A 25,379-nucleotide genomic window follows, 5' to 3' on the forward strand; every position below is an offset into this window, starting at 1 on the left:
CTAATCTTATTCATATTTTCATAATTTGACCTTTTCAAATGATATTCATATGACTAACCTATTCATTCATCATTTTGAAATTAGCTTTTAGAGAATTGAGATTAGTCCAGAAAATTGAAATCTACACCAGGCAGTAATGATGTTCTTCCTCAATTATAAGAGAATCTAGCGCAACTTGAACACACAATTTACATACCTGAGCCAACCAACACAACAATCTTATTTCTTTTATTGAACCTTTCACCATTAGCATCACCTTATTTAGAGAAAGTCATAAGCTATCAGTTGGCCTTTATTTGTCAACAGTAGTTTCATCATGCGAACAGTAGAATGAATATGAGTCATGAGCCAATGTCTGCAAAAACAGGAAGCCATTCTCAATTACTATGCTAATAGCAAATACTATACAATTTAAGAGAACTACTGTGAGTCTTCTTCGAAGAGTTAATAAGTTGGAAACTCAGTGTTTGAAATGCATAGTTGTGATCGATAAATGTGCAAAAGAGAGGGCAGAAGATGGACTTTCTCAATAAAAGTGCAAAATTTCAATAATAAACATTGTTAAAGTTGATGGAGTTGAGTTAATACATATACCTGTTCTTGCGAGCGGAAATACGTGAATGGTGTGTAGTTTAAGAAGTTTGAAACCCTTGAAGTGTATATATCTGCATACCTGCGATTATTTGGGCAGAATACCATTGCTAATATTATTATAACCTACAATTTTATGCCTCCAGATTGAAATATGATATAGGAGAAGGAAGAATTGCTTACTTCTCAATTTGTCTCATCAAATGGCTTTTATCCCATAGGCCTGCACGGGAAAGAAAACCCCACCTATGCAGAATATCAAGAGTAGGTTAAATCTAAGTTCCAAAAATGTTAATCAAGTTATGTATTATTTACTACTCCATAGCGTTGATAATTATACCGGTTACCTCGAGATGAGAACAAGAATGCAAGTAGTAGGAAATCCTATAATATTTTTGGTTGAAACTTGAATACTGAAACTATTCATTTTACTCGACCTTCATATTTCATATTTCAAATATCAATTTGCACAAGCTCACTCTTTCCCTCCATGTTTTCTAGAAAATCCATAATCGCGTTCTATAAAATGGCACCATTAAGCCTTAGTACTTCTCTTGTAATTATGGAAATTCACGTTCTTATCTGAAAAAGTCTTTTAATAATCTTCATAATTTTCAGTGTCTTCTAGGACTAAGGTTCAACAGCTATCCTATTCACCTTTGACTGATGAATAAATATGTGAGAGCGCATGTCGTATGTATGTATATATTCAGCTCTACAGTAGGCAAGGAAACGAACACGAAGGAAGATCTTTTTCAAAATAATATAACATCCTTCTTCGCTGTACTTTTTTATGGAGTCTAACCTTTTGTTGAATAGCTCTCCATCTGCTTCTAGCATTGGAGCAATTTTCTGGTCTAATCTTTGCATGACAATGAGCAGCTTTTGCATGCTTTCAGTGAGTTCCTCATCATCCAAGTTAGTAGCTGCAAGGGTCTGAAGTACGCCAAAAAAAAAAAAAATGAAGCAACGGATGAAAATCACATATCTTGAAGAAATTTGATATCAAGGCCCTATGAACTTAAAATTTCTCACAGTTACTTGAAAATCTGAACACTAGTGAATATCATCCATCTCATTTTCCCACTACTCTGAAAAATAACAATGCTAATAATTATTGAAACATGATCTAGAGGTGAGACGATAATATTGGGATTCATGCTCAGAATCTTTCTTTTGGTTCTTGGCCTGTGAAGAAACAAACTAGAAATACAGCGAAAGGTCATGAACAAGTAGGAGAAAAAATGCTGGCCATTATGAACTCCTGAAAAGCCTAGGTTTACCAACCTCTTAAGCAACAAATCTTTAGTATAGATATATATATAGTTCCAATTCTATTTTGGTGCCCATACATCCACCTTTTGTCAATTTTGGTTCCTATGTATTTTCTAAAAAATGATCAGGGTATATCGAACACCTCCTTGGTCGTATCCCAATCACCTCTTCTCAAAACCAAACTTTGGCCAAAAGTACACACACATGCATATAAAATCTACCCTGAGTTTTCAAAGATATCTCCAAAGGAAATACGAAAATACTCCCTATATCTTCATAAGGACAGCATAAAATCAAAGAACCAAAGCTTACTTGAGCAGGACGACCTTGAGTACGCCTTTGCAAAGCAAGCCGAAGTTGATTGAATAGATCCCCCACAACTTCCTTTTGATTTATAAGCTCAATGAGAGATGCTCGATGACCACGACTATGAATCAAGGCACTATACTGCATAATCAAATAATGTAATAGAAATATCAGAAATCAACAATAATTTGTGTTAGAAAAGCGTGAACATAAAATCACTGATTGATCCAAAAAGTGATTTCAACCAAACCTTTGAACTTCCAATATAAAGTACTACCCTAAACAAATTGAATAAAAACCCGAGTACTGCTTATTTATCATGAGTTGTAAATGACGCTTGTGCAAATAATGATGCTTGTGCAAATCTTCCATTTCTTCCTACAGTTTTCTAGATAGAAAAGATGCTAAAGTTTTAGAAGCTCGAGGCGTGTATTCTCAGTTCAATATTTAAGCTCTATTCATTCATGCTGGTTCTTTTAAGTCCCCTAGTAGATTTGTTTTTCTTACATTCGATCAAGATTCCAGTCCTGCCAGCATTGCCATGGTAATGTACACACTAGTCTTTCCGGAAAGACTCATGGTTAAACTGCAGAGATTGCGACTGTTTTCCCATAATGCTTGTATCACCTTACATCTCATCCAGATACATAAGAAATAGGAACTAGGGTCCTCCAACTCTTGAGTGGTACAGCCTTCAAACTTTCAAGGTCAAACGAGAATCCTCTGGACAAATGTGGTGGCAGCGCTTATTTGTAGACTGGTTTGGAAGAAACAAGAGAATTTTTCAAGGGAAGGAGGCTAATCAAAAAGCTTTTTGGGATCTAGATGGAATCTAAGCCTTGGTGCTCCCCATAAAAAGAAAGTCTGTAATATATACTCTCTCATCTATGTCAGCCTAGAAACTCATTTTTTTTTTTTTGGTAATCCTCTTGGCTTGGTGGGATGACTCATCTCCATTTCTATTTTTCCTTGAAACAAATTTTTCGGTGACATAAGGAAAAAAAAGAAAGCTACTTCAGAGATTATTTGAAGCACGTATACATAGGTATATTTGCAACATAAACTTTATTAACCTTAACTGGCAATTAGAATTGGTTTTTCTTTTCCTTTTCTTTTATTATTATTTATTTTTATTTTATATAAGCATCGGTAGTTTCTATATTGATATTTTTCTACATACCTTCTATATCTCTATATTAATAGTTCTCCACACATACCTCTTCTTCCAATTCTCGTAGAATTAATGCAGTTCTCCAGCGCAAGTGTACTTTAGATTGGCTTACATCGGTATAAATATGATCACCAACATACAATATCTCATCACCGTGAATGTTTAAAGAATTCTCAATCATTTGTGCGCTACCACCAGAGTACAAGCCCCCTGCATGTAAAGCCAATCCATTACACACCGGTATAATAGCATACGCATGAACATAATGATAAAGATGTTTACATAACCTGGCAGTTAAATTACTAACTTTTTCATTAAAGTGGCGAGAAGTTACACTCCTTTCCTAAGAGATCGGTAAAAATTCCTAAAACAAGAAATAAGCCCTTGAAAGTAACAAAAATTAACAGCATAGGCAGATCTCCCTTTCTTGATGTAGTCGAAAGTTCCTTCTATTTTCTTTTCCCGTTTTCTTCACCTTTGGTTTCTTGGTTTTTTCTCAAGAAGAGTGGGTGACCTTTCTTCCCTTTCTCCGGAATGGAAACAAAACAATTAGGTATAATTAGAACCCTGTAAAGCATTTCCATTTTGGTACCTCACAATCAGTTCCCCCCGCTTCTGAATGGAAATCAAAAGATTGCAAACCATAAATGCCAAATACCCTACAACGTCGAAGGTGAAGAATCGAAGCAAAATCTCCAACCCCGTTTTTCTTGGAAAAAGCCATTAGTTCATTTTCATTACAACTCAAACCACCTTCATCTAAAGATTAAGAAACTAAGATCCAGCAAACTCGATGCTTCAAATTTTCCATCAACATTGCACCATTCTGGCAAAATTTTCACACACCATTCTCAATTTGAATATTAAAACCAAGGAGTGTTCCGGAGGTCAGAGTTGGCAAGAGCACCATCTTTCAACGAAGAATCTGCATATAAAAAGCTGATTTATCCAAATTCGAGGCCATACCCAGAAGAATGTCATTGAAGCATAAAAATAGAACCCTATTGAACTATGAGAGATCTTTATCTCTGGTTTCAGTACAATATCAAGGAGTGAAGGTTTTCTTGAGCATTGCCCACCTAAAAAGCACCGACACTTCAGTTTGGATAGCGTGTCCGTGTCCAATACGTATCGGACACTTGAACACTCTGACACTTGGTGGACACCTACTTGGACGCTTGCTAGTACAACAAATGTATTAGACATGCATAGAACACCCGTTGAGTAGAGTAAAAAGACACATATATGACAATAATAGTAACTTTTGAGCATGGAATACATCAAATTAAGTCTTTTAAGCATATAAATGCATCAATTCATTTACTATGAATTTTCTTTTATAAAAATGATACATATATTTTAAAAGTATTTTAACAAACGTGTCCTTGCCGTGTCGTATCCTAGATTTTTAAAATATGGTGTGTCACCATGTCCGTGTCGTGTCGTATTCGTGTCCCCTATCCATGTCCGTGCTTCTTAGTTGCCCACTTGACAATCTGCATACTAGTTGTACAATTCTTTTCCTCAAGCTGGTGTGTGCTTTGCAAAGACAGTGAGACATTGATGTATCTTTTTGAATGCACTCCTCCTCCAACTCATCAATGGAACTTCTTTTAGATCTTTTGGTCCTATTAAATCACCAATCTACCTAAAAGCTTAAGCTAATGGATTACGATAATTTTAACAATAGCAACAATTTAACCCTCCTCTTACCTGTGTACTTGAAAATCTTTAAAAGGCCCAACAAGTAAAAGTTGATATTAATCAAGGAGTAAAAGACATCAGAGTAACCACTAAGCTACTTATAAGTATTAAAAATTAAATAGTTTTCTTTATTTATATTATATAAAGATGATAAAGTTGAGAGGGGGCTCAAGCCTCCCCGGGCCTATACTAAATCTGTCGGTGAAAGACATTGCAAGAATTTGAACACTAGATCTGCTACTCTAGTAACATGCTAAATTATCCACCAATCCAAAAGTTCAAATTGATTACGGTAAATTTAAACAATAAGTACTTTAACAAGCCCAATGAGAACATTGGGACTCTTTTGAATCCTTTGGCTTGAGAGAAATTATGAAGTCTATCATAATCAAGAATCCAATAAGGGAGGTATTGGATCTGATTATATTATTTGCTTCTACATGGTCTACTAATCTGTTTTGCAATTGTTGCCAAAATCAAATTTTCATCGGTTGGCTCTTTTGTGTAATCCTTGCGGTGTTGTGGGTGAGGATATTGTATCTTATCTACTCTTCTTTTGTAATCCTCTTTGATAATGAATGCAGTTTCTTAGAAAAATAGTTGTAGTATAGAAACCGAAACACATTAATTACCTGCAACAGCCTTGAAGCATGGGCGCATGAGGCCCTCACCAGTCACCACCTCGTACAATGGATGAGACATTTGGAAAAATTCTGGCTTTCTTGCTGACACTATTACCTAAAAGTACATATAAGGTATGTTTAATCTTCCTTTTAACAAAGGAATAAAATGGAAATTCATTACAAAAATGAAAATTTTACAACAGAAGTACAAGTAACTTTCACTGGTACAATACAAATAGTCCAACAAAAGCCAAAATTAATAAGCAGTTCCCACTTTCAAATCTTATAAAAACCCTCTACTAATCTTTACTCAAGTTCATAACTAAAAAATCCATTTGAAAATGAGACAGCTGTCTTCCTAGACCTACTTTTTCTGAAAAAATACACGACTTTCGTTGATATACAAAAAGAATTAAATCAGTTCAAGGATACTACTTCTCGGGAGTGAAAAGAACCAACAACTCAACAAATGAAACGAAATCCCTAAAGAATTACAAAAGCCAAATAAAGCACTGAAGAACAACGTGCCCAAAAAGAAAAAATATTATCCCAGAAGCAAATATCCAAGAGCCACTGAAGCTATCCATCAAACAATAAAAACAGCACCTACGCCACTATCCAGAGAACAGAACTCTCGTGGAGAGAACCAAGAAGATTCAAGCAAGAGAAACTACTCCAACAACCTTAACATAATTACAACCCTAAACCAGGAATACGTTACTGACGAACTTGAGAAAAAAAGACGAATGCCGGACAATAACTTGACGCAATATTGGGAGCTCACCCTCATGTCTAGAACAAACTTTCAAGAACACCAAAAAAAAAAAAAAAGAACAAAAGAACAAAACTCAAACTTACAATATCAAATAGATCTCGCCATCCCATATCATTTGGAAGAAATCTGTTAAAGGAATGCTGCATCATTTTATCTGTGTAGTGATAATCCGAGTTGGTGATAAGCAAAAGCTTTTTTCCAGCCTGATGCAAAACATTTCTCAAGCAATGAATACAAAATCATGCCAGCCAATATAATAAACAATTATAACAGATGGATTATACCTCTTTTTGATCCAAAAGGGTTAATGGTAGTACAGGGTCAGGCTCGACAAATAATTCAGGATTAGACATTATCTCACTCTGTGAAATATCATGAATCAGTAAAGGGCAATCAAATAAAATCAGTAACAGTTAAAACATTTTGTTCGATGAAAGTATATACCTTAAGCTGACCCTCGACATGTGCCCTGAATAGTGCTTTCCCAACAGCCTATGACCCAAGTTTAAATTTAAAGTGTACCCAGTTAACTATAACATTCAATGTTACGAAAGATGTGGTGTAGAAGTACCATACCTTGTAGAGTCCTTTATAATCAAGTGGACCAAGCGCTGCTCCTATGGCTCCATCGTCCAATCTGTCTACCATCTGAGAGAACTCACACCACTTAATGAAGAAAATACATTTAATATACAAATGGAGCTACAACTTGACATTAAGCCTGCATCTGTACATAAAAAAAAGTATTTCATTGAACAAAACAATGTATAAGAAGACAAGCATCCAAAGGAAATCAGAGAATGCCAAATACTCTCCAATTAGCATTTATTAAAAAGGGAAATAGTTTTTGAAAAAAAAAAAAAAAAAGTAGAAAAGGCTTAAGTCAAAGAACTACTTCTAGAGCCTAAGGTTTTCTTGAATAGGAAACATTATGCCTAGCCAGGAGAGCCTGTCGTGTCCCATTGAAGCAGCTTAAGAGAATGGTAGGAAATCAGATTTTTAAAGCAGCAAACTTTTCTCTAACTATAGTACTTTATAGGAACAAAAGCTAACATACATAGCTAAGTCGAGTGGGCAAGGCTACACCTTAGGCAGGAAGTACCAAGAGGCATGTTACTCCTCCAATCCAGTTACTTACAAAGGGATGTGCATAAACAGCTGGAGAGTTAGAACGTGAAGGATAAGGAGGATATGTACGGGTAGTTATGACTGTAGAAGTATATAAGATATAGCAAGAGTTAGAAGAGAGGGTGGTTATCATTTTGTGATTAACTCTTTCTCTATTAACTAGTACTAAATAGTTTTTAATAGCCTATCAAGATAGTTCATGGAAAGAAGCTTAGGATTTGGGCTATCTATTCAAATTTATTTTATAGAAGTCCTTTTTTTCATTACCAAAGTTTGGAGTTCTCTTTTGTATATGTTGTGAGTGGCGTTCTCCTCCTTTGATTGGGCCCTTTCTTTTTCTGGATCTCCCTTTGCTTTGGGCGTAGTTGAGCTGGAGAGAATTTAAATAATATTGTTGTTGCGTAAGGCTGGCTAACTTTTTTCTGTACAAATTTATTATCTACCACAACTATGATTTATAGATTTCACCTCAACAACGGGAGGCAAAGGAATTTCTAATCTTTGGGGACCCTAAGCAAAGAAACTGACTAGTAACAAAGAGAAAGGCATCAAGTCTCTAACAAGAGCAATGCTAAATAATAGTGAATCACAATAGGACTACCTGCATATAAGCAACAGCCTCTGATACTGAAAACAATGTATTTAGGAACTCCCATCGATTCTCCTTCCGCAGATCCACCAATTCCCTCCCATAAATCTCACTATGAATACAATATTAGTAACAATAGAAAAATCAGCTATAGCTTTTCTTTGCAATGTGTAATATAGTCGATATTAATAAAAATATAGCAACTCTAGTCTAACAAACTCTATCCTAGGATAATTTGAGCAGTAGATAGGAGAAGCACAAACAAAAATTACAAGGAACAAAATTTAATGTGATATGGACACAGAAACATATCTACCTTGTTTATAAGAAAAATGCACATTGTAATGCATCAGATTCTGGAAAGGAATTATGTCTTTTAATATAAGCAAGTTGCATTTACCACAATATATATAGAACCGTTATTCTATATTGTAACATATTTATCATTCATATATACATACATACATATATATATATAATGCACCTATTGGAGGTTGGTGGAGCGCATGACCTATTTCTAGATATGCAACATCTGAGAACAAAGGCTTCAAATAAAATCTTAATCTAGTTCAAAATCTTTAAAATGTTGAAAAGCTGGACAATGCAATGTATTTCTTGATGCCAATTTCAAGATCCATAAAATTATATAATGGTGATAATATGAAGGATGCATGGAACACATGTGTAAGAGTGTCTGTAGTTTTAGCCTGCAAAAAGGTAGAGCTAACATCTCTAATTACAATTTAAGGGCCTGGTTGCATGCCTTTCATCAAATTAATATTCATCTAGCACAAAAGAAGTTCAGTACAAAGTATACTTAAACATATACCTCACATCTCGAGTAGACAGCATTTTTGTTCCATGCATTGCTCTTTTAATATAACCAAAACGATCAGCCTTTACTAAGTTACCTCTCTCTTTGTCTATGACAAGGCCTCTTATAACCTAATTTAATTGTGAAAGGAAAAAATGCAAAAACAATGAAAACATACTATATAAAGATCAGAAACAAAGTCCACCACGACAATTCTTAAATTAGCTCAGTAAGAACTGTTACCAAGTCTGGGTCAAATGCGAGCCCATTGACTGGGAAACCCATGTTCCTTAAGTTTTCCATACAGTAGTCATACGCTCTTCCCTCCCAAGCCTAAAGGAGTACAAGTAAGTTCTCCAAAACAATCAAAGGATGGACATACTAAAATGTGAAAAGAAAAGGAAAGCTAAAGAAAGAATCAAGTTAGAAAGCATTATTTCAGAGTCTGTAATATCACTAATCATTCCTCGTATAGGAAAGAGATCACTAGCTAGAAAACTTCCCTAATCCTTTTCCTGTGCTTAACGGATGCAAAAATATCAAAGCAATTACCATGACATTGTAATGCATCAGAGTGTAATCCATGTCGTATCCAATGACACTGATTGATCGAAGATTCAATGTTCGGCTACAAAATATACCATGTGGTGAATTTCTTGATGAAGGACTCTGCAAATTAAGATTTGTTAGTGGAGGAAAAAAGTGTAGACGTTTGTCTAGCAAATTTTTATAAATCACAATAAAGAAGGATGCAGGGAAGGACAAAATCGACCATTTGGAAATAATTAATTAAAACGTAGTATGATGGTTTACATCGCCACTTTAAACGTAAATATTCTTGGGGAATCGGTCATTTCTTCTTTATATACAACAAATTACCGAGCCCGCGGAAGCAGAAAATTGAATATCGATTGCATGCAGAGGATCGATTAAATATGAAAAATCCAATATTTTGTGACTACCAAAAGCAACTAAATGAACTTCTCTTTTTCCTTGTATGAATTAGAATATACGAGGAAAAAATAAAGCATTTAAGGAAATAGCCATGAATAGTCAACAATCTCCGAAAATGGAAAGAAGAACGGGACCTAACATGGAACATATAATCCATTACAAACATATGACCTTCATGCTTCGATCAGGTTGTTCTATTCGATCCTACTAGCCGAAAAACTAACAACTAACTAATGAAGCAGTAGACAGTCGAATCAAATTCAACGCTAAAATGTTAGGATACTGAAAAAAAATACTTGAAATGCAGAAAAGCATGTTAGAAATAAGTTGTTTCGCCACTGACCGGGATTCCCAAATCTCTAAGAAGATCCTCGGCTTCATGTGCCTCCACTCTCGCAACTTCCTCGATTGGACCTTCTAAGGTTTCTTCGCCGTCTACACCTACACAAAAAAGGAAAGCGAACTGACTAAAAAAAACAATCCTGAACCTCACAGAATTTCTCACTAATGGAAGATACTTCGAATGATCATAAGTACACATGTGTAGTATACTTGAATAAAAAAAGGCAAGAAACGCAGTAAGACAAAACGAACACAAATTCTTGTTAAATATCAGTCTAATTAACAACGAAATGCTAACAAAGAGTAGACAGTTGAATCAGATAGAAGAAACAACAAAAAATAATCCAGAAGCTAACGCATCACTTGATCAGAGAGGAGTTACCAAAAGCATCAAGATGCTCGAATTTAACATTCATATCTCCTTTAGTGCTCTGTCCAAGATAATCAACTCCGGACTTAGCCGATGACGTAACAGAAAATACATCACCTCCAACACCAACTGATTTGGAGTCCATGGCGCACAAACACAGCGTCATCTTCTGAGACCTGCGTGAAGTCAAATGCCGTTTGTTTACAGGACTAAGTAAGGTAGTTCTGGTAAGAACGGGGTTCCCAAGAGAAACGGCCACGGCCATTAGGATGTCGCCGTCCGGCAGATTTCCCGGAAAAATCTGCAGAAAACAAGACTTTCTTTTCTTTTTCTTTTGTTCTTTGTACAGTGGATATTTCAATTGGGGAAGAGAGAAAGATGAAGACAATGCACGTGTGAAAAAATGAAGACAAAGCACGTGCGAAAAATGGAGGGCTTGAATTATAATAATAATAATAACAATAAGGTTGAATTATAAAATAATGTTTGGTTTGGGACAAAAATACTCGTAAACTTTCTTTTGTTTAAAAAATAACTCTTAAGCTATTAAAAAGTTTGTAAGTATCCTTGAAACTTTAAAAATTCAAGAATACTTTCATTCATCCAATTTTTACACTAAATTTTTTAATAGTGAAAACAAAAACCAAAACTTTAAATTAAATTTATAATATGTTGACATTTCTATCGATATTTTCACATTTTTCCTTAGTTTGATATGGATAAAAGAAGTTAAATTAATGTTTTGAAACCATTGATAATAAGAAGTAAAAATAAAAAGACATTAATATAAATATATTTAAATAATAGACGTGTTTAATAAAAAAATAATAACTTTTATTTACTAATTTAAATTTGTTTTTTAATATTTTGTTTTTATAAATTTTTCATAAATATCAATAGAAAGTGAAATTTCTTTAAAATTAAGAATTCAACATATCCATTAACAATATTTTAAACCTCGGTTAAAACATAAAATCTCACAAAATCTCACAAAGTCTCACAAAATTCGAAAAAAAAAACTCTTTAAAACATACTAAAAAATAATTAGTCAAATTAAAAAAATTCTATATTGATCTAATAGATCTATCCTAACATCATTACATGTTAATAGTTAAATACATTTTTATTTGACGATTTATAACTATTTGTTAATTACAATAATAATTATTGAGATTGATTGTGTTCCTATCTATTGCTTTGTTTTAATTTAAAACTTTGGTTGTTAAGAAAATAATTGGTGTAAAATTTGGATCAATTAAAGTATTTTTTAACTTTTTTTTAGTTCAAGAGTATATAAATTTTTTTAATAATTCGAGATATTTTTTAAACAAGACTTTAACGGTTCGGAACAAGAATATTTTTACGTAAAACTACCAAATTCAAGAACATTTTATATAATTTAACCTAATAATAATAATAATAATAATAATTCAAGCAATATGTTGAACATTGTATGAAGTGTGATGTGTACCACCTTCCAAATACGCTGTTGTCGACTCATAAGGGGATTGTTACTTTTATTTAGTTTTAGAAATAGTAAGTTTTCACATTGTACTAGGGTTTGGTTTTATTGGTTTTATGGTGGACCTGAATTGGTCAGTTTTATAAAAGAATAGGTATAATACGTAGCAATTTTAAAATTTACAAATACAATGATGTATATCACTAAACTTCTAGACTTTCATAATTTATCATTGATAGACCAATATTTACAAATATAACAAAATTTAGATTATAAGTAATTGAAATTCAATTGTGGATCTTTTAAGTAATATTGTACTTTATTTTAAAAAAATTTCTAATATTTTAATAATAACTAATTAAATGCAGTTTAAAGGAGAGGGTATGAATTTACTAAAATATAATTTATATTATAATTATGATGTCCCATAACTTTATTTAGCTAAGTTTATAAGAGTTTTACTTGATCAAATTTTTTATTCAACTAGCATCAATATAAGATCAAAAGGTCCATAGTTCAAATCATCTACCTCAAATAATTACATTACGATATATTATAATTAATAAATATTACAAATGAAGAAAAAAAATGGGTATATCGTTACATTAAGAGTAAAAAGAACATTTTTTAAATTAACGAAATTAAAAGTATTTATAAAACATAAACAATATCAATATAAATATAAAATCATAGGGAATCTCAATGAAAATAAATGTTGACAAAAGATTATTCTTATTTTCTAGAACACAAAATTAAAAAAAAAATTGAATTAATAATTTAATCTTTACTTTATTATTGTAACCTAATAATTATGATGCTCTAATTTGTTGGGAGATAAATATTATTCTTTTATAGTTTTCTCTAGAACATACACACACACATATATATTTTTGTTGTTTATTACTTCTTAGTTGTCATCATATTATTTTAATCTAATATGTGTAGGAGATGAGTATTCTTTCTGCTTTTCTATATAAAAGATAAGATTTTTCTTCTCCAAATATCATTATTGGGATATTTTACTAAGTCTCTTGTTATTCATTATTTTATTATTATTGTGCCCTTTTCCTATTATGTGTGTTGAGGGATGGATTTAATAAAATATTAATTTTTCGTCAATTATCTTTAATATGATATCAGGGCAATGATTTTATTCCGAATTCGTTAACTCGAAAAAACAATATCAAGGTTTAATTTGAGGTATTTTTTTAGAAATTGAGTGAACACGAAAACATGTTTATTGTACGAAAAGTGTTGCTCATTTTCCCTATTTAAATTATACAATGAACTAGAGTTGAAGAAAATATATATTCTTTTCATGAGAATAAAAGTCTGTCAAACTATAAATATTTGTTGGATAACTAGTGAACTGCACAAATATATGATTAGTGTTCCCGTCTTTTCAAGTGAATTTGGAAGCCGTTGACTAGCCGAGCAGAGGGAAAGAAAGACATTCTATCTGCTTTAACTTGCGTCCATCTGAGAAGATATTCATCGAACGCAATTCATGATTAATTCATTTTCTAGAGAGAAACTAATTGGATCGTTAGATAACATCTTTGTTTTTATTTTCTTAAAAGTAAAATTGTTGGTAATTATTTTGAGGTTAGAAGTGTATTTTGACTTTTGTACTTTTAAGCTATACTTTAATTTATTTCTTATACTTTTCATAATTTAATTTAAATTCATATCATTTCAATAGTTTTACCCTCAATTATTCTATAATTTTGATAAAACTCGAATTTAGTTATTCAAAAGTTAATTTTTTTTATTGAAATGGATTAAATAACACCAATAACTTTCTTACACAAGAGAAAGATACTTTGTGAAAATTCACAAAGTAACGTTTAAAAAGCTTATGACATTTAAAAGTACATCAACTATAACATGACAAAATTCATAGTATAAAATTATTAAGATGATATCTTAGCCTTGTTTTATTTTTCTCTTCTTATTTCAGAAAAATATATATTAAATACAACAATTATAAAAATGAGAGATCGAATCTCTCATGTCTAAGATAGAAGGTCATGTCAATTATCATTAAACTAAATTTACTTTTAACTTCAAACAAATACTCCTTAAAACTTATTTTCTTTTCAAATATCAAGTTAAAATTTATTACTCAAATACACGTTAAATTTCAAACTTAATCAATGAAATTAATTTAAGTATGTATTTAGACACAAAATAAAAAAAAAATTAATATTTCATTTTTTAAATTCTAATTTGTATCTAACCTATCAATTATTTTAACTTTTTTCTTAAAAACAATAAAAAAAAATTTAAATACCTACCTATATTAATCAAACACAAAAGAAAATAAAATAAAATGAAAGACAAAATTACTAAATAATAAGGTAAGTTTAGGAAGTGACCTATAGTTGGTAACAAAGTGATGGAGAAAGAGAGCAATTTGAAGACGAGCCAATTCAGCTCCCGGACACAATCTAGCGCCTCCTCCGAATGGAGCAAAATATGGGCTACTTTTCCAATTTCTCTTTTCCTAAAACAATAAATCAACCACAGATTTTTATGAAAAATAACCCTCTTGCTTTCTTCGTCCCTAAAATTTAAAATCCTAACATTTTGATCTTTTCATCTTCCAGTTTCTAAGAAATTCATAACATATTTTAAAATTTTGTTCAATTATATTACTATTGAAAATAATTAAAAACTCAGATATGAATGAATAAAGTATTTTACATAAGTTTTGGTTTATTGCATGATGAATAACTAACCTGATTTTGAAGCTGCATCCATCTCCAAGGATTAAAGGTTAAAGCTTCATCATAAATATTCTCATCCAAATGTACGGCAGAAAGAAATGGAACAACAAAAGTTCCCTTTGGAATCACATAATCTATCAAATATGAATGCAACTAAAAAGTTAGAGTACTTTTCTTTATTGGAAACCCTAATTTTCAATATTTACATATACACACACACACACATATATATAGGAAATAAATATATATTATATTGTTGTGATAATCCAACTCCAAAAGATTTATAGTAATATTACAAAAAAAAAAAAAAAAAATCGTTACTGAATTTTGGAAATCACAACTTTAGAATGTTACAAGTTATCGTGAATTTTAGAATTGGGAACTTTTGGTTAAATATATTATTTTGTTTATAACAATAAAAAATAAACATTTTTAAATATAACGAGAATTAAAATATTTACAAAATATAATAAAATATCGTAATCGATGACCTACGAAAGATAAAAGATAAGACGTAAATAATAATTTACGAATCTAATCATTTAAAATAGTTTTTCTATAAAAAAAATTAAAATGACTGTAACTGCATTCAAATTATTTTTTCTTAGAAATTTTTATACATCAATTTCCGTCCATATACAATAATACTATAAATAATATTAATTCTAATTCTAAAACATAAAAGAAAATATACTTATAAAGTTATTTTTGTAACAAATTAATGAGCTATAGAGTAAAATTGAGGATTAAAATCAATTATTTCAACCTTGGAGGATATTCTAATATAATTTTGACCAATAATGCAATTAAAAAATGATGCATATATATGCTTCTCACCTATTTTAAAATTTTAATTATTTAGACTTATAAGCCAATAAGTTAGAGGGAACTTTAGGGATAAAAAGTACAAAAAAGATAGAAGATTGGAATCATAGAATTCGTTTATGCCCTTTGAAATAATTTAATTTTAACTTTTAAAGTGGTCAAAGAGAAAAAGAAAAGAAATTTTTTCTTAAATATAACAAAGGGTTAAAATATTTGATGTCTGTGTATCAATTGAGTCATTTTTTTAAAATATTTTATGTTTGTCATTCTCTTTTATCGTTTTTCCTCACCTCTTCATTTGCGAATTTTATTGTTTTTCTTCTTTTTTATTTTTTTTCTAAACTGTTACTTGGTTCAATATCGTATATCAAATATAAAATATTTATTTATTTTAAACGTTTATTTGGTTCTTCAAGATCGTGTACTAAGTATAAATATAAAAGACTTGAAAAAAAAACTTCATTTATATTTGACTAACCAAATCTAAACGATCATGTACAAAAAATCCTAAAAAAAATCGTTTAAATAGGGGTAGTCAAATAAATAAACGATTGTATAGATAAATCTAAACGATCGGATACAAAAAAAATAAACGATTGTATAGACAAATCTAAACGATCGTGTACCAAATTTTGAAAAAAAAAAGCGATCCATAAAAGACGAAAACCAAATCTAAACCATCTTCTACCAAATATATTACACGCGTTATTGATGGTGTGGTTGACGGAACATTTCTTGTGTTTTCCATTGTAGGCCTGTGAACTTTTTCTATTCTATACAACATAAATATTTTAACGTTTTGTTATATTTTTGAAACGACCAGTGCTTTTAAATACAAACATTATTTAAAAAAATATATAAAAAATTTATTTCAAACAAAGACCTAAATGCTCTTAATTGACAATGTTGGTTCTAAAATGTAAAAATACCACAAAAAAGAGAGAAAAATAAAAGTTAGTGTACCTGAGTATTTAATCTCTTCTTTTGTCTCTCTCATCAACCAAATAGCAATTCCTCCGAGTCGAAGTGTCTCATCAATAACCTTTTTTTTTTTTTTTCCGAAAAACAATTTTATTTTAGAAAATATTTACAATGATAGCAGAATATTATAGTATGTAATGATAGATACAAATAGATAGATATAATTAGTAGTCTATCATGGTTCATTTTTGATAAACGGTAACATTTTGTTGTATTTTATAAATATTTTTATTTATTTTATTATATTTGAAAATATTTTATTTTAATTTCTATCAGATAGATCATGATAGATAAAACGTAAAAATTTACTATATTTATTAATAAATTAGCTTATTTTATTTTAACCGAAAACATTCATTTATTTTAGGCTCGTCCTTTTCTTTTTCAAAATAGCATGCTTAATGAAAAACTATCATTATTACAATAGAAATAAGAAAATGTCATATGAGATTTAGAGCCGATAAGTTAAGAAGAATTGATGTGTTGGTGATTGGTTCCAAATTATCGTTACACATTATAATTTCAGTTTTTGTCACACATTCTAATAAATGTTGTTTCTACTCCGAATATAGTTTTGAAGTATTTAATACTAATAGAGTAATTATAATAGATAACAATTTTTAGAATAATTATTAAATATGTAGCAATATTTTTAAAAAATTGCAAATATAGCAAAGTCTATCAGTGATAGACTTCTATCATTGATAGACTCTTATGGTTTATCAGTGATAGACCACCAACATTTGTTACATGGTCCATCAGTGATAGACTCCTATTATTGATAGATTTTGACAGATTTTGCTATATTTACAATTTTTTAAAAATATTACTATATACTTAATTATTTTGAATATAATTGTCACATTTGTAACTATCTCTAATTTTTAAGTAATGTTAAAAAATAGTTTAGTTTAGTTTTTTTTTTTTTTTTTTTTTTTTTTGTATTTTAGCATTATTTTGATAAATTGATAAAAAGAATGTAGGAAATTAAAAGGAAAAACAAAAAGAAAAGAAAACACTTAATTAGGAAATATGGAAAAACTTACACATTGGGTAAAGGACATTGATTTGTAATCCTGCCATGTGATTGTATTGTCTCCACACCTATTTCTCAAACCATCTTGTTCATCCTATAATTTGTAATTTCATGTAGAGAACCAAAAATAACAAATTAATATAAGTTATAATCAACCTTTTAACTATTCTTTTTCTAGTTTTCAAAACTTTGATTTGATTTTTAAAATTAGAGTAAAAAAATATATATATCAACAAAACGTCAATTATATTCATCTCATCATCAATGTCTTAACAACACTATACAACTCTAAATCAAGAGATAAATTTTAGGAGTTACATATAATCTTTTCGAAAATTACTTTAAATGATAAAAATTTCAAAAATATTTCTAAACGTAGCAAAAATACCACGGTCGATTTGCGATAAATTACTATTTGTATTTATGTATGTCGTCTTAACGACATAAATACTGATTTATATGATATTATTTAGTTAATTAGCATTTGTTTCATAAATAAACATTTCATTAAAATATTTTTCATATATAATATATATACTTTCTTTATATATAAATCTTCCTGCGAAATGAAAAATTGTAAATGATGTGAGGTTCGTTTTTTCTGTATATATACTTTTATACATTAACTAACAAAATATGTCAATTTTCCTAAGAGTACTTTTTACGATCGTTATAAAATCAAAGCTAAAAGAAAAATTCGAACAATAGTTTAACCCGATTTTTAGTTTTTCTCTCGTAGATTCAATCGAACGAGTTGATTAAAGAAAGAAAAGAAAATATATAAATGATTTGTTAGTTTAATTAGTTTAGGAACGTACCAGAAGTTGGTTGAATGCTTTAGGTGAGTGAGTTAGGTAATAGACTGCGAAAAGCATTGTTTTAGAAGTGGTTTCATTTCCAGCAAAAAGAAGATTGATTATGAAGTCTTCCACTGCCTCATCGCATAAGTGCTTTTGTTCCTCCAACAGTCTTGCAAGAACTCCATGCCCACTACTACTACTACTACTACTCATCCTTTCCATTGATTTCTGCATCTTCATTTTCTTCTTTATTTTCCTTATGATTTGCTTCCTTGCCTATGCTATACAACAAATCCACAGAAGCACATTAATACATTAACTAAATTAGGTTAAATTAAATACATCATGTTTTCTTGAAGTTTCGAGTTCGGGACTTCAAAAAAATGTCTTAACACATAATCTATTTTTCCATATCTATTTGCCTAATTAGTTTTGAAATTTTAGTTTTTAATTTGTATCTAACAAGTTATTGATCTAAAATTTATCACTCTATTAAGCACTAAATCAAAAATTTTAAGATCTAAATAGACGACGGTGATGATAATAATAATAATCAAGTTTGTATTTAATTGAATTTGTTAATTTTTAGGGCAAAAAGCTTCTCCAAGTTTTTAAGTTTTTAAAATTTTTTCATATATATGTTCATCCAACTGATTTCTTTTTTTTTTTTGATCTCAAGTTTAGTATTTATTGATTGTATAATAACTAATGACCTATTTCAAATTAATTAACACAAAAAACAAAAATCCATATTTCTAGACGTATTTAAAAAAAATTTAAATGATTTTTAAAATTAAAACGTCAAATTTAATCCAAGATTAAAAAAACAAAAAAAGTGGACAATTTTATAAATGATAAAATTGTTGAAAAATTTTATAAAAATATAGTAAAAATTCTTAGTCGTCTATCAATCAAATACAGTGATGGATGTTTAATTACACAATCTCTATCAGTGATGGATGATAGTAGTTTATCAGTGTGTAGCTAACAACATCAATTCCTGTAATTTGTTGTATTTGTAAATATATTTTTGATTTATTATGCTATATTTGAAAATTAACCGTTAAACAAACAGAAAAAGTATATATATATATAGTAGGGTTGAAGTAATTACCTTCATGGCGGAGTAGTAGGCAAAGGGAGGTAAGTTGATAGGAAAAGATAGACAGCCATCCACAAAGTCGTAAAATAAACCACTAATCTCATTCACTTCCGAATCACTTGACACTCCCAATAGCTGACTTACCATTACATTAATCGCAATCTGCTCGCCCAAATTTCAAACAGAACAAATACTTTCTATTATTTTTTAAATCATATACACACCTACAAATTAAATTAATGTAAACTTCAATTACAATTTGATTACAAAATTTAAAAGTGGAGAAACTATTAGGGGTGACATTGCTTTTTTTTCTTTTTTTTTTTTTTTAGCTTGGGGAAGTATTGTAAACTCACGACATTAAGAGTCGAAGAACTAATATCTTCAAAGACGAAAAAGACACAAATGAAAATTGGACTCAATTATAAACCAATTACTTCAATTTATGAGTTTTTTCGTTTTCTTTTCAAAATTTGAGCCAAATTATGAAAATAAAAAAAAAAAAGGAAAAAGTTGTTAAAAAGTTTTTTTTTTTCTCCTCGAATAAGAAGTTGTCTAAAAATAGTTCAAATACCATTTTTACGTGAAAAATTAAATGATTATTAATCAAGACGACATAATTAAACTCGTAATAACGTAACAAATAATATATATATATATATATATATATATATATATATATATATATATATATATATATATATATATATATATATATATATATATATATATATATATATATGCATACTAGCCTTCCTGCAAGCATCTTGGAGAGAGATGATTTGATGACGGTCATGGAAAGTGGTCAAGGAATGGATGATTATGGTTTGAATTTCCTTTAGGAAGCTAAAGTTGAGTTTGTTTATACGCATAAAATTGGACGCAATTCCATGGAGTTTCCTTTGTTGTTCTCCTTGAGCTGTGATAACACCATTGACGCCTACCAAATCCCGAAAAGATTTGGGATAGCTCGATTGAAACAATATCCCTTCGTTTTGCATCACATATCTATTAAACTCTGGATCGACGGATACCACTGTACATTTACCAAAAACACGACACGAGAAGATCTTCCCGTATCTTTTTTGGTCAGCTCAATTGGTTAAGACGACGTCATATCATATGTTTTATAGAAAACTTAACCCAAAGAAAAAAAAAAGAAGAAGATAAATTATGTACATAATTAATCACGCTTAGGAAATTTTTTTGAATTGCAATACATTTCGACATTCTAACAAACTTTTATTTGAAGAGTTATTTTGAAAAACTTTTATAGAATGTCAAAAGTAATATTGTAACTATTGAAAAAAATACCGAAACTTTTGAAACAAATGACAAAGTTAAAAAGTAGAGAAAAAGAGTATATATGTGTTTGTGTACGTACGTACGTATAGGTCTTTGTTTTTGAGTTATATTACCTTTTGGCTTGTTCTTCAACATATTTGGAAGGATGAGAACTTGCAATGGCAGAGTACCAGTCGAAGCTATCACCTATAAGAGGCCAGCTTCTTCTCCCCGGAGGAAATTTGTATCCTGTTTGACTTTGATCGTTCTGGTTATTGTTGTACTTTTTATTTTTGAATATGTTTGAAAGAAAAGTAGCGGACAATAGTGTAAATATGAAAAATGACCACACGACCAAGGAGGACTCCCACATTGTCATCTTCGACCTGGCTAAGATAAATTGCAAAATTTCAAAGCTAACATACTAAAAAAAAATTCAGAAATAATTTAAAATGAATCACTTAAAAAGTTATTCCAATTATTTATTGAAAGTGATACTTGTAACAGTTTAAATTAATCATATATGAACTAAAGAATAAAAATATCAATTGGCTAGAATACAAAAAGGGGAAAAATGCTTCTTCTTCCAAATCATTTAGAACTACGAGTACTTTCATCGTGTGATGCATGATGTGACATTGACATAATGCATAGGACACAATTATTTTGCAAAGGTTTTAACTTCGAACTAAAATGCTATATATAAAATTTTAATACGTGGCTAACATACAAACACATCTTTTTCGGTAATATATAACTCGAATGTTTTAAAGAAACTAAATCATTAATTCTAACTTAGTAACCATACAACCATTTTCCATAGTACAAAAATGAATAAATCATCTCTAATCATGCATGTAAAGATGTATCCCTTTTTCATTATTTACTTTCTTCTTCCTTTTCCACTCTTTTCATCTTTCTCTTTCGTTTATTTTCCTCTTCCATTTTCACGATAAATTTCTAATGTTTATCAACACTTCGAGGCAAGAACATAGAAACAAAAACTTTTTAGTAAGAAAAAAAAAACAAAAAACTTATAAGTCATTTCATTCATGTTTTATCGATATTAAGTACGTAACTTTGACCAAAAAGTCAGAAGTTTAATTAGATCCTACACATCACATATTCTCGAACTAAAAAAAAATTGTAATATTCAATAGAATTAGCTTAAAACAACGATGAACTCATCACTTATATAATTGAACTCTTATCAACAAAATCCAAAAAGGAAAAAGGAAAAAGGAAAAAAAAGAAAAAACTCAACATCAAAGTTTTGAAAACTTACATATATTTATTTCTTAGCTTCTTTTACATAATATATTTAGAACATTTAGAGAGAGAGAGAGAGAGAGAGAGAGAACTTACAAAGTTTAAAGCTTTTGGCTATCAACTTCTTCAATCCATTTTAAGCATTAATTCCAATCTCTCCAATAAGTTGATTTTTATGATATGATCATTTCTCTATTTCTCTCCCCTTTCTCTATTATTTCTCTCTTTTCTGTATTTTCAAAATGATCATTTTCTTTCTCTCTGTCTGACTTTTGCCTGACCACTCCCTATTCTCTTTTCTTTATTTCCCCTCTTCTTTTATTTGTCTTTTTTTTTCCCAAAGAAAAAGTTAGGAATCTTTTTATTTTAATAATGTGTTTTTTTCGTAAGGAAGGTAAAAAATAAGATAGGGGAGAAAAAAATATTGACAAAAATAGAGTAGTTTAGGCGAAGTTCACAAGTTCTCCATGACTTAAATGAACTGGCACGTCGATCTCATACTTTTTTTTCATTATTTAATATGTATATTTTATTAAAAAGATTAGACGATGACCTTTTAAATCTATTTTAGAAAATTCTAGACGACTAAAATGGTATATTTTAAAAATTTAGATACCGAATATACTTATTTTTTGAAATCCAAAAATCGACTAAAAAGATAGTGTATCCTGATTTTCACAATGATGGAAAAAATTCCCCTTTCTCTCTTCAAACAAGTTGTACTAATAATAATCAATTAATATACCACCAATATACATACATACATACATACATACATACATACATAGATACATACATACATACATAGATACATACATACATACATAGATACATACATACATACATAGATACATACATACATATACATACATATATAGATACATATACATACATATATATATAGATACATACATATATATATATATACATACATATATATATATATATATATAATCTTCACAGAAGAAAGAGATAAAGATTTCATTAAAAATGAAAACTTAGTGGATGAAAACTTAGTGGAAGTCCTCAACTAAATCACATAATGGTAAACCAATTAAAGTTGGTGGATTCTAACGTGACCTCAATAATATCTACACTATAGAGTTGTGAGATGTCACATTAATTATTTTTAAATCATATAAACTTTCCTCAGAGAAAAGTTGGGTCAAAGCTATCATTATTATATTTTATGAAAGCATAATTTGGGGAGGAGAGCTATATTTAGATAAGGATATATATGTGTGTGTGTGTGTGTGTATAGGTGGCACATTGGGAAGAGGCTTTATTTAAAATGATAGCTATATTCCTATAAAGGGAATTCTAATCCCATGGATATGCTATGGTTATCCGAAATAAAATTTAATACTACTAAAGTATGAAAATCCATTCATTATTTACTATGAATGTAGTATTTGAATTAATAAATTATTTAATAACGTATTGAATAATCGAGATGGAGTAACTGTTGTTATAATAATACTAGAAATTTCATTTATTTGAGATGAAAGATGGAAGTCCCAAAGTATTGATTTTAAGTACAGTAGTTTTTTTTAATCTTTTAATTGTACACATGTTTTTTTCAAAATTTTCTCTCAATTTAGATGTCAATTTAAAAATTTTGTGAAATTTTTACATGCAATCGATATACTATGTACTTGAGGTGGATAAAATACTAAGGAAAAGTGTGTACTTTATATTTATTTAGAATTAAGTAAAATTAGCATATATGGATAAGTACTATGTAATCTCAAAATATACGTTAAAAAGTTGTACCGAGTCTTTATCTAGTTAGTGTATCAAAGTCTTGATCTCTACAATATAATGTCTTTCTTGATACCACTTAGATTAAAAATCAACATGTGGAAACTTCTTTGAAAAGGAATTATGGTGGAAGAATTATGCATAATATATATATATATATATATATATATATATATATATATATATATATATATATATATATATATATATATATATATTGTTTGTTTTTATTTAGAGTATGTGATCAGATGACTTAGTTGTTTGAGATTATCGATAAAGTTAGTAGGTCATGTTGAAGTAATTGGCCATTAGAGATGATAGTAACGTGGAGTTAGACGTCGAGGTGGTTGTTGGAGATGATTGTAGAAGATATACGTTCCATTTGTTAAAAATAACATCCAATTTTTTTTAAAAAAAGTTCATTTAAAATTACAGAATGTCAACGAAGAACAAAACTAGTTTATGGTATTGAGATATGCATATAGATTCATCCCTACCTGAAAGGATAATTTCAAATAATTTCAATACTACTAAAATAATTAAATTTAATGAATATATGAAACAAAATGTATACACAACTTTTCTAACATAACTTTAACCACACTACTAAAACTTAAACTTAGAAAAAATATTCTACAAAAATTATCAAATTCTACATCACTCTAAATTAAAATTAAACTTAAACTCAGATGATTATACATTATTTACAATTTTATACTAATCTCTTCTTAAATATAACGACGCATCTACTCCCATATATCCGGATCTTATAAAAATTATTTAACTTCAACTTAAAAACAAACATTATTTTAGTCACAAAAATTAGAAAACCATAAACTTAATTAATGTGAAAACTAGCTAATTAAACTTCAACATCAAAACTTCAATATTTCTTCCCTCACCACACCCCTCAATCAACACAGCATCACTTATTTCTATTAGGCCCTTATGGGACTTACTTTAATTAACTTTAACAAACCATATTAGCTTTTACTATTTCATCGTTCAAGGTTTTTATTTGGGGTGAGAAGTGATAAAACTCAATTGTAGATTAATTATACATGACAACCAGTTTGAGTGATAAGTCAGCCAGATCTATGGTTTATTTAGTTTCCAAGTGATTCTTGCAATATTTTATCTTCTCTCAAGAGGATTATTCTAGACCTCATTAACTCACTTATGTCAGTGACGTTTTGCAACCCGAATGAGTTAGATCTTGAGAACGTAAAAGTATGGCTAAGAAAGATTAAAATGAAATGACTATATATACCAACTCTCCCCATCCTATATAAGTGATGCGTGCTTATAGTCAATCTTATGTTAGGTGATTTCTTTGAAGTTTTCTGTTTGACGTAGTCTGATCACATGAAACGTAAGGAAATGCTATGAAAATTAATTGCTGAATCTAGATTTCGAATCCTTAATCTAAGGGCATTATATGTGTTATCGAAGACATAACTCCAACTTCATCAAAGTTCCAATGCATTA

The 25,379-nt window shown here is 29.6% G+C and overlaps 2 protein-coding genes across 2 annotated transcripts; both read right to left on the bottom strand.

The window, feature by feature from the left end:
* Positions 1 to 72: 72 nt before the first annotated feature.
* LOC103497745 (uncharacterized) lies at positions 73 to 11,087 on the bottom strand. The gene is made up of 17 exons (XM_008460056.3): positions 10,655 to 11,087; positions 10,274 to 10,371; positions 9,529 to 9,645; positions 9,220 to 9,309; positions 8,992 to 9,107; positions 8,175 to 8,274; positions 7,022 to 7,093; positions 6,890 to 6,937; positions 6,730 to 6,807; positions 6,529 to 6,648; positions 5,680 to 5,785; positions 3,390 to 3,553; positions 2,179 to 2,313; positions 1,397 to 1,527; positions 775 to 837; positions 595 to 673; positions 73 to 355 (listed from the first exon to the last, which is right to left on the bottom strand). The coding sequence occupies exons 1-17, from the start codon at positions 10,905 to 10,907 to the stop codon at positions 293 to 295; spliced, it is 1,833 nt and encodes a 610-aa protein (XP_008458278.1). The 5' UTR covers positions 10,908 to 11,087; the 3' UTR covers positions 73 to 292.
* A 2,208-nt stretch (positions 11,088 to 13,295) lies between these two features.
* Positions 13,296 to 21,245, bottom strand: LOC103497741 (abietadienol/abietadienal oxidase). The gene is made up of 9 exons (XM_017046772.2): positions 20,996 to 21,245; positions 20,330 to 20,657; positions 19,590 to 19,739; positions 18,494 to 18,751; positions 17,686 to 17,769; positions 16,622 to 16,700; positions 14,846 to 14,967; positions 14,483 to 14,610; positions 13,296 to 13,583 (listed from the first exon to the last, which is right to left on the bottom strand). The coding sequence occupies exons 1-9, from the start codon at positions 21,238 to 21,240 to the stop codon at positions 13,490 to 13,492; spliced, it is 1,488 nt and encodes a 495-aa protein (XP_016902261.2). The 5' UTR covers positions 21,241 to 21,245; the 3' UTR covers positions 13,296 to 13,489.
* Positions 21,246 to 25,379: the final 4,134 nt, after the last annotated feature.

The sequence above is a fragment of the Cucumis melo genome, chromosome 11 (assembly GCF_025177605.1).
Source record: "Cucumis melo cultivar AY chromosome 11, USDA_Cmelo_AY_1.0, whole genome shotgun sequence".
Classification (NCBI taxonomy): Eukaryota; Viridiplantae; Streptophyta; class Magnoliopsida; order Cucurbitales; family Cucurbitaceae; genus Cucumis; species Cucumis melo.

Bases quoted from the DNA above. Each gene is read 5' to 3' on its own strand.
- LOC103497741 (XM_017046772.2), bottom strand. From the start codon at position 21,240: ATGACAATGTGGGAGTCCTCCTTGGTCGTGTGGTCATTTTTCATATTT. The intron at 18,752-19,589 runs GTAATTACTTCA...TGTATAGCATAG, and splicing joins CCTACTACTCCGCCATGAAG to GCAAGGAAGCAAATCATAAG. The intron at 14,968-16,621 runs GTACACTAACTT...CATATTTGATAG, and splicing joins AGAAGAGATTAAATACTCAG to ATTATGTGATTCCAAAGGGA.
- LOC103497745 (XM_008460056.3), bottom strand. From the start codon at position 10,907: ATGGCCGTGGCCGTTTCTCTTGGGAACCCCGTTCTTACCAGAACTACC. The intron at 9,310-9,528 runs GTAATTGCTTTG...GTACTCCTTTAG, and splicing joins TGATGCATTACAATGTCATG to GCTTGGGAGGGAAGAGCGTA. The intron at 3,554-5,679 runs GTAATTAATGTG...CTTTACATGCAG, and splicing joins ATGCTTCAAGGCTGTTGCAG to GGGGCTTGTACTCTGGTGGT.